The following is an 11,521-nucleotide window of genomic DNA, read 5'->3' as shown; positions in this document are numbered from 1 at the left end:
AGCAGCCTCATGCTGTGGGGCTGTTTTTCAGAATAGAAGAAAAGCTCAATGCACCAAAATATTGAGATAGCCTTAATAAAAACCTAGTTCAGAGCATTCAGAACCTCAGACTGGGCAGAAGGTTTACCTTCCAACAGAACATTGACCCTATGCACACAGCAAGAGTGGCTTATAGACAACTCTGTGAATGTCCTAACCCAATCAAATAATTCTGGAGAAACTTGAAAATGTGAATTTGCCCCCATCCAACCTGACAGAGCTTGAGAGGTGAACAGGTGAGGAGAAGAATGGCAGATAATTGCCAAATGATGATGATCAAAGCTTGTCGCATTAAACAAAAAAAGACTTGAGACTGTAAAGGTGCTTCAGCGAAATATTTAGTTAAGGGTATGAATACTTATGTAATGTACGTACTTCAGTTTTTTTATTTTTAATAAATTTACGAAGTTGTGACAATTCTGTTTTTGCTTTGTCAGTATGGTGTATGGAGTGTAGATTGATGTGGAAAAAAAGTAATTTAAAGCAGTTTAACATAAGGCAGCAACATAACAAAATGTGAAAAAAATAATGGGGTATGAATACTTTCGCAAGGCATTGTACCTGTTTGTTCCAACAATGAGGAAAAATTCTGAAGAAAAAAGGGGGAATAGGATACGGATACAAGTGTAGGGCAGATGATCAGATAGTTTCAGATGTAGAACCATGCTTGAAAGTGACATTAGTTGCATGTAAAAAAACTTTTTTTTTTATATGTGTGCAACAAAATTCGTGTTTCAGTGAATATTGCATGACAGTGTACATTCGGCCTTGGTTTTTGTTGGTTTCAATATTTGATATAAATGCATTTAATAACAAAAAGTAGTGTATATACAATTTTTTTTTTTTTAAAGAATGTAGTTCGGAAAATACTGATATTGGCTTTATGGCTGCCACCCAGAGAACATGCCAAATTCCCAATAACTTTTTTTTTTTCCTGTGCCAAAGACAGGTGGCTTTGCTCTAGGAAATGAAACTGGCTCTGTGTTCCTTGTCACTCATTTGTTTTCTCTCAGAGATTATCCGTTTATTTCGATTCCACCCTGTCCTCATATTACATCCATGCGTTCTGTCTCAAGTGCTGCATGTGTGTCTTTGTTTGTATAGTCACTGGGATGTGGCTGTCTATAGTTTCTCCACTTATCTCTACTGTTGTTTTAAACTTGTTGGACTTCTCTGTATGTAATCTTGAATTTTCTTGGACTATTTAAACATTTTATACATTTATACTTGTTGTAACATAATACTAGATTAGTGGTAGTCTACAGTGGCCGAGAGAGCTCAACACGCTGCAACTTAAAGGTGACATATTATGCCCCTTTTTACAATATGTAATATAACTCTCTGGTGTCCCCAGAATGTGTCTGTGAAGTTTCAGCTCAAAATACTCCACAGATCATTTATTATATCATTTTGAAAATGCCTATTTTGAGTGGAAGCAGAAACACGCTGTTTTTCAGGCCTGTGTCTTTAAATGCAAATGAGCTGCTGCTCCCCGCCCCCTTTTCCAGAATAGAGCTGCGCCATTACAGCTCGGACCTGCTAAAAACATCTGTTTTGGTTCTGATTATCATGTTCATCGTGCTGAAATCATGCGTTTTAAACTTATGATATAATGTTTTCTGAGCGCACACGGGCAGAAAGCGGCGGTCACAGCATGTGAGTACTAAACTACAGAAATGCACTGCAAATACTCACAACACAACCAAATACAGAAAGGTGCTGCAAATACAGAAATGTGCTGCAAATGCGCACAACATGACCAAATACAGAAAAGCGTTGCAAATAGCACAGACCACAATGGAAATGTTCCAGGGGGACCCCAACAACCCTTACGAAAATTAACCATGTGGTTACAATTTATGTAACCACATAAATACCATGGTTAAACTATAGTGTAATTTGTGATTACCATGGTGTAACTATAGTAACCATGTGTTTATAGTATAGTAACCATAGTTAATTTTCGTAAGGGAAGTTGTAAAAGTTAGCCAGCTTACTTTGTTTCACAGTTACAATAATTGTTTATTTCGTCAGCTTATTTAGGCTAATAATATAGCAAAAAAGCTAAGGAATTATATGATCAGGATGTTAAAATAAAGTAAAATCTCACCTTTCAGAGCAGACATTGAAAAGCTTGTGGTTCCCTTAAATATTTCCGATGTGGTCTGTGCATATTTGCAGTGCGTTTGGTTGTGTTGTGAGTTTTTGCAACGCGTTTCTGTATTTGCAGTGCATTTCTGTATTTGGTTGTGTTGTGAGTTTTTGCAGCGCGTTTCTGTATTTGGTTGTGTTGGGAGTATTTGCAGCGCGTTTCTGTATTTGGTTGTGTTGTGAGTTTTTGCAGCGCATTTCTGTATTTGGTTGTGTTGGGAGTATTTGCAGCGCGTTTCTGTATTTACAGCACGTTTCTGTATTTGGTTGTGTTGTGCGTTTTGCAGCACGTTTCTATATTTGCAGCACGTTTCTGTATTTGCAGCGCGTTTCTGTATTTGGTGGTGTTGTGCGTTTTTGCAGCACGTTTCTGTATTTGCAGCGCATTTCTGTATTTTGTTGTGTTGTGAGTATTTGCAGTGCATGTTTTGTCAAACTAATGAAGATGTTTTCTTAATTTGCTGGTCATTTGCATGTGTTTTTTTCATTTGCAGCATGTAGAGCTCTCTCGGCCACCGTAGTACTCAACCAAATTGACACAATTTTTGTTTGCATATTAAAAATGTTTTCTTCCTCAATTATATCTATGCACATGTTGAAATAGGGAAGGCATGATCTTTACTGTTTTTTTTTTATGACTGAATGAACAACTTCCATAAAATTTATGAGCCATTGGGATTGATGTCATTCAGTCAACAACAGTGATAAAATAGTGACTATAGGTCATTGAAAAAAATAAAAATATTCATTCATTTATTTATTTATTTATTTATTTACTGTGTAGTTCTGGTTTCCATGTTAACAGTGACTTATTTGATTGGTCGATTTTGCTTCAGAATTATGGGTAGTGTAGTTCTTCACCAGAAATTAGTCTATTATTTTATTATTATTTTTTTTAAATAATGAAGTAGAAAACACACTGATTATAGCTTCTATAGAAACATCTGCTTCTATAGAAAAACGCAAAAGCTCTATATAAACTAGTAATGGTTTTACTACTCTTCATAATTCATCAGGCCTTTGGGAAACATCACAAAGTCCCTAACGTGGATGAACCTACCTTGCCTCACATTGTAGTGAATGAAATACTGAAAGTTTGCTGCATAAACTGTGGTACAATTTTGCCCCGAGCCTAATGAATTTAAGGCATGTCTACAGGGACAGTAATATAACCTCATTCCCATTGATAACTTCATGCTTTCTTGTGGTAATGAAACCTCGGAAAGCCAGATGTCCTCATAATTGAACAGAGCCCTTAAATCTAGTCAAGCTTTGTGTGTCTTTGCTCTCAGAGGAGCATTGGAAAGCAGCGTCAGGTTAATGAAATAATCCTTGATCCCTGTGGGACTAATAAATGAAAAGGGGATGGACGATGAGTAGAGACTGATTATGTATTGATTATTGATTATATATTATGTGATATGTTTCCTGAATAAATTCTTAAAGTGTTACTGTGAAAGAGTCATTTTGTACATCACATATAATCCATCTCAAGACAATCCCATTATTTATGTCATACATGATTCAAAAGTTTGAGTCAGTAAGGTTTGTTTGAAAGAAGTCTTTTGTGTTCACAAAGGCTGCATTTATCTGATGAAAAAATACAGTACAAACCGTAATATCGTGAAATATTATTACTATTCAAAATAACCATTTTCTATTTGAATACATATTAAAATGTAATTTATTCCTGTGATGCAAAGCTGTATTTTAGCATCATTACTCCAGTCTTTATTCTCGCATGATCCTTCAGAAATCATTTTAATATGCTGATTTGATGCACAAGAAACATTTATTATTATCAGTGTTGAAAACCGTTGTGCTGCTTAATATTTTTATGAAAACCGTGATGCATTTCTTTTTTGTTTTTCAGGATTCTCTGATTGAACAAAGTTCAATAAAAAAAGTATTTATTTGAAATGGAAGTCTTTGGCAACATTATAAATGTCTATGCTGTCTTTAAAAAAAAAAAATCAGTTTAATGCATTCTTTTCTTGCTGACCACAAACTTTTGAACAGTAGTGTATATAATAATTATTATTACCAAGTTCTTTAGATGTAGATTTGTACATCTTCCTGCCTTATTTATGAAATATGAGCAGAACGATTTTTCTTTTGTGTAAATCTTTCCTAAAACGATTGGTACATAAATTGTAGCCTTGAATTGAATGTAAAAGAATGTTTTTTTTTTTTTTTTTTTTTTTTAAAATTAAAAAAAAAAAAAAAACTCTAGCTTTCTATTCTACTTGTTTTTCTTTGTTTGTGTATATATATATATATATATATATATATACACAATTGAAAAAAATGTTTTTTTTTTTTTTTTTTTTTTTTACAAATTATTTACATTGAAATAGTGTTTTATGAACAATGTGTTTTGATTCATTCTCATTAAATTATAACATATCTTGTGCTACCTAAACAAGCTTTTTCTTAACCATTTAGCACTATGCTAAACTAGTAGGCTAAACTGTTAGTAAAACTGCTTAGTAACTGAATGCTAACTTAAAACACAAAGAAAGATAACTGTTTTTAACTTCTGTCGTAATGTGATATTCAAGCGTGAAAAATGCAAGTCTTATCACTTTTTATGTAGCTATTTCCTAAACAAGCCACGATTTGAAGTGTCATTCATGTCCATATAATGTTAAATGATTTGAATAAACCCCTACATCAAATAAAAGCATTATTATTAGTGCTTCAATGTATTTGAGTGCACATTAACTCGAGATTGGTTAAACATTATGTAATGTAGCAGTGTTGCCTTACAGAATAGTTAGCAAAATGTTGTCTACATTTCCTTTGAACAAAATCAGTCCATTAAGGTAAAGTTTGCCCTCTTTCTGATCCTGTTTGACTAGCTTAAATAATTATGACGATATAACCATATTGCCGATGGGATTACGACTGTTTTGTTTGTTTGATAAAAGGGCAGAGTTATTGTATCATTCAGATGTGTCACAAGTTCAGCTCTTCTGTCTGAACCTCTGTAGGACCCTGCGGGTGAGTTTGAGACATCACGTCTCTCCGGACCTGCATTTTTTTGCATGCATACATGGCGTCAGCAAGCTCTATCTGTCTCTATAGCAACCTATCAATTAATAATTACTCAGCCCATCGTTGCTTGCCGTGTTCTGGAAAATGAACAAGTGCAAAAAAAAAGAAATATCAGATAAGCAAACAAGCTGCTCTCTGGGGGTCTAGAACCATCTCATCCTCACCGCTCTGTGGAGACAATTGAAAGGCTAAATGAATAATGAATGGATTTCCAAATGGTCCTCTTTAGGTGCCGCGCTCGTGTGTGCTTTAGTCTTCTCTATTTATAACAAGCAGAGCGGCAGATAAAAGCCATGTTTGTCTCATTCAGTTGTACAAAAGCCTTGCATCCTGTTAGCAGATGGTGTGAATTCGTTCTACCAGCGATTCTACCAGTGCAAATATTAATTTAAGTTTTACACTGTATGTGATTTTGCAGGTCAGACTTAAGCATTTGTGTAGTGATTTGAACTAATTTGACTTGTTACACAAACAAACTGCGTTAAATATCAATTAACGTCATTTTGAATATTTGCAGTAAGCGTTTCTCTAAGCTTCTCAAACACAGTGTTGTCAAACTTGCATAAAAAATGTTTTGTGCATTTGTAGAGTGTGATATTTCTTTTCTAAGTGACGAGACTTTTACCTGCTGTAGGATAAAGTATCGGCGTTTGGTATCGGGGCATTTTAACGAGTATGAGTACAGGAGCTCAGTATCGGGCCCGATACTGGTATCGGTGCATCCCTAATAAAATGCATAGAAAAAGTGTGTTTCTTACTTGAATCTCATATTAAAATCCCCACTGGTGCCATAAGGACTACTAAGCAAATCTTAAAATCGAGGAGGCAACTTTTGTAATAAATAAATACATATTCAGATCTAGTTTATTATGCTTTTTACTGCATGTTTGAGTCAACTGTATAATGCTTTTCTTAATCTTTGTCTGAATAATCCTACACTGCACCTGGGATCTTATAAAAGACCGAGACGAAGAAGATCAAGCTAATTAGACCTGTTTCAGCTGCTTTTGTTCTTGATCATTTGGTAGTGTTGTGAAGTGGTCCACGGTCTGTAAAAATATGGAGATCATATCTCAATAAACTGAAGCAGTGGTGCAAGGTTATGAAAGGTCATCTATCAACGCATTGCTCAGTTTTTTTGTCTACACTACCATTCAAAAGAATTTTGGAAAGACGTCTTTTAAGCTCACCAAGGATCCATTTATTTGATAAAAAATACAGTAAAAACAGTAATATTGTAACATTATTACATTTTAAAGTAGCTGATTCTATTTTCTTATAAAGCCTATTAAAATGTAATTTATTCCTTTGGTCAAAGCTGAATTTTCAGCATCATTACTCCGGTCTTCAGTGTCACATGATCTTTCAGAAATCATTCTAATCATTCTGATTTGCTGCTCAAGAAACATTTCTTATCATTGTTGAAAACATTTGTGCTGCTTAATATTTTTGTGAAAACTGATACACTTTTTTTCAGCATTCTTTGACAAACAGACAAAAAGAACAGCATTGAAAAGGAAATATTTTGTAACATTATAGATGTCTCTACAGTCACTATTGATTAATTTTTATTAATTTCTATCACCAAAAAATCTGACCCCAAACTTTTGAATGGTAGTGTATCCCTTTTATTCATTTTATTTAAGGCTGAAAAGGTTCCAACAAAATAGTTCCTTAAAGAAACTATTAACAAAACAACAACAACAAAAAAACTAAATGTTCTCTATTGAAGCATCTTTCTGTTGTGTGTGTGACCTTCAGTGAGATCAGCCGGCTGGACCTGGGCCTGATTGTAGAGGTGTGGAACAAAGGTCTCATCTGGGACACCATGTTAGGAACAGCCTGGATTCCACTCAAAAGCATCTGCCATTCAGAGGAGGTCAGGAAGTCCTGCACATCTCTCAAAATCATTCCCTGATAAAATTAATTCTGACATTTTTAGCGGTTTAATTTCTGCGAACTAGGTCATCAAGCATCAAGATGTCCTAAAGATTCCTCTCTTTGATATGTTTATGCTGTAATGAATAACCTTTCCTCTGAACAGGAGGGCCCTGGCGAATGGATATTTCTGGACTCTGAAGTTCTGATGAAGGCAGATGAGATTTATGGAACTAAAAACCCAACGCCACATCGAGTCCTACTGGACTCTCGCTTTGAACTGCCCTTCGGTGAGATTGACTCTTTAAAATTGATTTGTATTATTTAAAAAAGTACATAATTTCATCTTGTTTGTCATAATTTACACAGCTGTTCAAAAGTTTGGGGTCATAAAAGCTTTGTTCAGACTGTCAGTCCAAATCCGAATATTTATGTATCCGGTTGGAATCTGATATCATGGTGCATCGCAAATGTTCAGATCCGATTTTTGTGCCCCATAGCACTCTTTCGTTTTTACTGAATATCTGCACTGGTTTCTATGGCAACGACGTTGCATTGGTATGCTTATGCTAAAAACAAAAATAACAGCAATACAGTTTGCTATGCGGAGGTTGTCTTACAACATGACAACATGTTGCCGTCGCACTGGATTCAGACGTCTTATGAGGCAGTTGCAGAAGCTTAAGAAGGTGGAATTCATGGATTTATACTGTGCTCTGAAAAGTGACAAAAAATTTGATCTGAGCGGTCAGACTGAAATGGATTTCCAGAAATGCAATTTTAATAAAATTTCAAACCAGATATGAATGTAGCTTGAAATGGATTTGTAAAAATTCAGATTTCATGTGATTTGGATTCATGTGATTGGATTCCAATCAGATATGCACAAAAATCAAGGACGCATAAAGATTATCAAAATTGACAGTAAAGATATTTATAATGTTACAGTAGATTTTTGTTTCAAATGAATTATGCTCTTTTTAACTTTCTATTCACCAAAGAATCCTGAAAAAACATTATCATGGTTTCCACCAAAATATTAAACAGCACAACATTGATGATAATAAAAATGATAATTTGAGCAGCAAATCAGCATATCAGAATGATTTCTGAAGGATCATGTGACACTGAAGACTGGAGTAATGATGCTGAAAATTCAGCTTTGCATCACAGGAATAAATTACCTTTTATATCAAAATAGAAAACAGTCATTTTAAATTGTAATAATATTTCATAATATGACTGTTTTTACTGTATTTTCGATCAAATAAATGCAGCCTTGGTGAGCTGAAGAGTCTTCTTTAAAAAAAATTTTTTTTTGAACGGTAGTGTACATGCTTTCATCTCATTCCAAACTATCTTTCTTTAGAGGAACACAAAATGAGAAATTGTGACAGCTCCTAATTTGCATCTGTCTGCATTAATTTAATGTAAAAGAGCAGCGTAGACATTTTTCAGAACTTGTTCTTTTGTCTTCCACATTTCTGATCTGTTGTATGGATATGCAGCTGCTTGAGATCAATCCCATCTGCCTCCAGTGCTTTTGGTTTCCATTGATTTGTTGAATGTCATCAAGGTTGAGTGAATCTCCTTCAAGCATCTGCTTGCTTTTTAATAAAACAGTTTTCAGACTGTCTCTCCAAAACCGCTTTATCTAGCATGCACTGTTATAATGATAAAAAGTGGGTAATTTTTTGTAGCATTTCAAATTAAATAAGTAAAAACAAACTAACTTTTTAGAAATTAATGGCACGGTTTTCTGAGAAAGGGCCTTTTCTCTGTAACCTAGAGTTACTAGGATCTATGTTGCAGAGACATAAAAGGAGATTTGAGCTGGTTGAATTATCACTTTGATTTGCTCCTCTTAACAAAAATAATAATAAAATTTTGCCAGCTGTGTATCCATTGTGAGTGGAGCTATGGGCTGTAAATAAAGTGTGCGGCGGTGCACACGCTGCAGATTGTTGGGATGTGAAAGGTCGAACCTTCGTAAGTGGCACATTTGGCCTGGATACCTGCCATTGATCCCATTCATAAACCAGACTGTTTTATCCCAGCACTTTGAAGCTACTCTCCTCATGTGCAGTGTCCCATGTGCCTTCAAAGGATGCTGCACACAGTATCTGAGGCTTTGTTAACATTGCACCCAATTCCAATTTGTTTTCAAATTTGGTCTTCAGCACTGACAGTCTGCCATTTTGCAATGAAATCGGATCCGATTGTTCAGACAAAGTCAGTGATCAATATATCTATATCACATTGTAAAACAATTTACTAGCAATTCCTGAGTGAAAACTGTTTCAAAGAAACGGCAAGCAACAATGAAATAAACATGGAATTTTAAAGTAGAAAGAAAATTTTTAGGTAACTTTGTTAATTTACAACTTCAAAAAATATGTACTTTTTTAATAGTATAGCTGTCATGGCAATGACTATAAAACATGAAAGAGTCTTAATTGTCCAGATTTAATCTGGTTTCAAACTTCATATGAATGTGCCTTAGATCAGGTTTGCAAACATATTTCTTTGCTGTTCAGACTGCAACTAATGAAACCGATTTCTTAATCTGATTTCAAACTACCTATGAATGTGCTTTACTGTAGATTTGGTTTGAAAACAAATCAAGTTTCTTTGCTTTGCCGACTAAACAATGAAAATGATTTCAGTTGTGTAAGTAAAAGTGGTTTTCCCCTACCTGTATGGCTTTTTGTTGAACTATGTTTGTGAATAGTGTATTTTTATCAATGCACAGGTAATGCAATCATGGTTTGTTTGCTAAGTAACAAGTATTTTCGGTTTGAACGAATAGAGCTTAGAGCTTCAGTTCAAATAGAGCTTCAGTCTGACAGCACAACATCCCTTTGTTCCTATACTTGCTTTTAAAGTGAAGTGTCATGTAATGCTCTGTTTTTTAACTGACAGACTATTTTTGAGGTCCCTCGGCCAAGTAGCTCATTATACATTTAAAAGGTCTGAATACATAACGTCTTGGCACATGTAAATAGTCTGCATGAGGTTTTATGTCTTGGACTGCAACACTCATGACTGTCTACCACTTGTGCAGAAATCCCAGAGGATGAGGCTCGATACTGGACCGGCAAATTGGAACGCATCAATACTATGGGCATTCATGATGAGGTAAGACCTGTGCATGTGCAGCTAAACAACTGCATGCCTTCAATATTTCAGTACATGGGGACTTACCATACCAAACAAGAGTCCACACTGACTGTCATTGCGTATAATTATATGAGAAGAGGTTGCATGACAATTTTCTGAATGCATTTACATTGCGTTTGGCTACAGTTGCCGTTGTAATTTGCATCTAAAAAGGAAGTGTGGGCAGTGTTTACCAGAATCACAATATTGCTTTATTTAGCATTGCTCAGCATTATATACTTTACTGTGGAGTAATATGATCATACCTATAAACACTAGAATAATTTTGAGAGAATAATTTTTTTTAATGTCTATTATGTTTCTTTTGTCTAAAAAGTTGATGCCTACGATTTTAAACTAATATCTGTTTTATACAAGATCATAGCTGTGAGAGTTTGTGTAATTGTAACACTAATTATCTTTCTGCTTTTTGTAAAAAAAAAAAAAAAATTATATATAAATAAAAAGAAAAAATATTGATAGTTAATATTATAATATTTTATTTAAATAATATATTTAAGATATTTTAGTAAAAAATATTTATTTCAGGTCACTTAGTGAAAAATTTAAGGGGGTCTGAATACTTTCCATACCCACTGTATATACTACATTGATTTTCTGCTTTAAACGCATATCATTCCTGACATCTAAAAGAATTAGTACCATATACTGTAGGTGTCAATTATTCAGTAATATTAATTTTAAGTTTGTAATATAATAGTATTATTTGAATCTAATTTGAAATGGGTTAATATCATTTACATCTCAACCACCATTATAATCATCCCCTTTGTAAGACACAATAAATTCATAATTATCCAGTTTTTCCTCATCAAGGCTATTCGGTTACTTTCGACACTTATAAATTCTTATATTAAATATGTATATGGTAGGTAGATTTGTTGTAGACTGAGTTATAAATGTAGGTCAATCATATTTTTAATGTTTTTTTTTTTTCCTGTTTCCCTCTTGGTTATTTAATAATTATTATCACAGCTTTGGTATGCGATCAGCATGTGTGTGTTCTGAGCAGTTATATTTGCTGTGCATTGTTGTGACTGTTTAATGAAATACACATATTGGTAGTTGTCTAGGACCTAGTATTATAATCATCATACAGATTTTTGGTATTTAAAGAGTGTATAAGTAATGTGTCTAAACTTTGGCTAGAACTTCACTAATTCACTTTAAATGGTCCTGTGATGTGACAAATGGGACAAATTTTACGAGTACAATT

At 34.2% G+C, this 11,521-nt stretch overlaps 1 protein-coding gene across 1 annotated transcript in view; it reads left to right on the top strand.

Annotated features, from left to right (window-relative positions):
* Positions 1 to 11,521, top strand: part of LOC107688005 (protein unc-13 homolog B-like) — a 100,877-nt gene that overhangs the window by 30,561 nt on the left and 58,795 nt on the right. Inside the window, exons 4-6 of the mRNA XM_016485548.1 lie at positions 7,009 to 7,126; positions 7,292 to 7,415; positions 10,190 to 10,263. Coding sequence (XP_016341034.1) covers positions 7,009 to 7,126; positions 7,292 to 7,415; positions 10,190 to 10,263 — 316 coding nt within the window. The remainder of the gene's footprint in view (positions 1 to 7,008; positions 7,127 to 7,291; positions 7,416 to 10,189; positions 10,264 to 11,521) is intronic.

This window comes from Sinocyclocheilus anshuiensis, unplaced genomic scaffold, assembly GCF_001515605.1.
Source record: "Sinocyclocheilus anshuiensis isolate Anshui unplaced genomic scaffold, SAMN03320099.WGS_v1.1 scaffold205, whole genome shotgun sequence".
Classification (NCBI taxonomy): domain Eukaryota; kingdom Metazoa; phylum Chordata; class Actinopteri; order Cypriniformes; family Cyprinidae; genus Sinocyclocheilus; species Sinocyclocheilus anshuiensis.
Note: the sequence above shows the minus strand (reverse complement) of the source record. Positions and strands in the feature narration are given on the sequence as shown.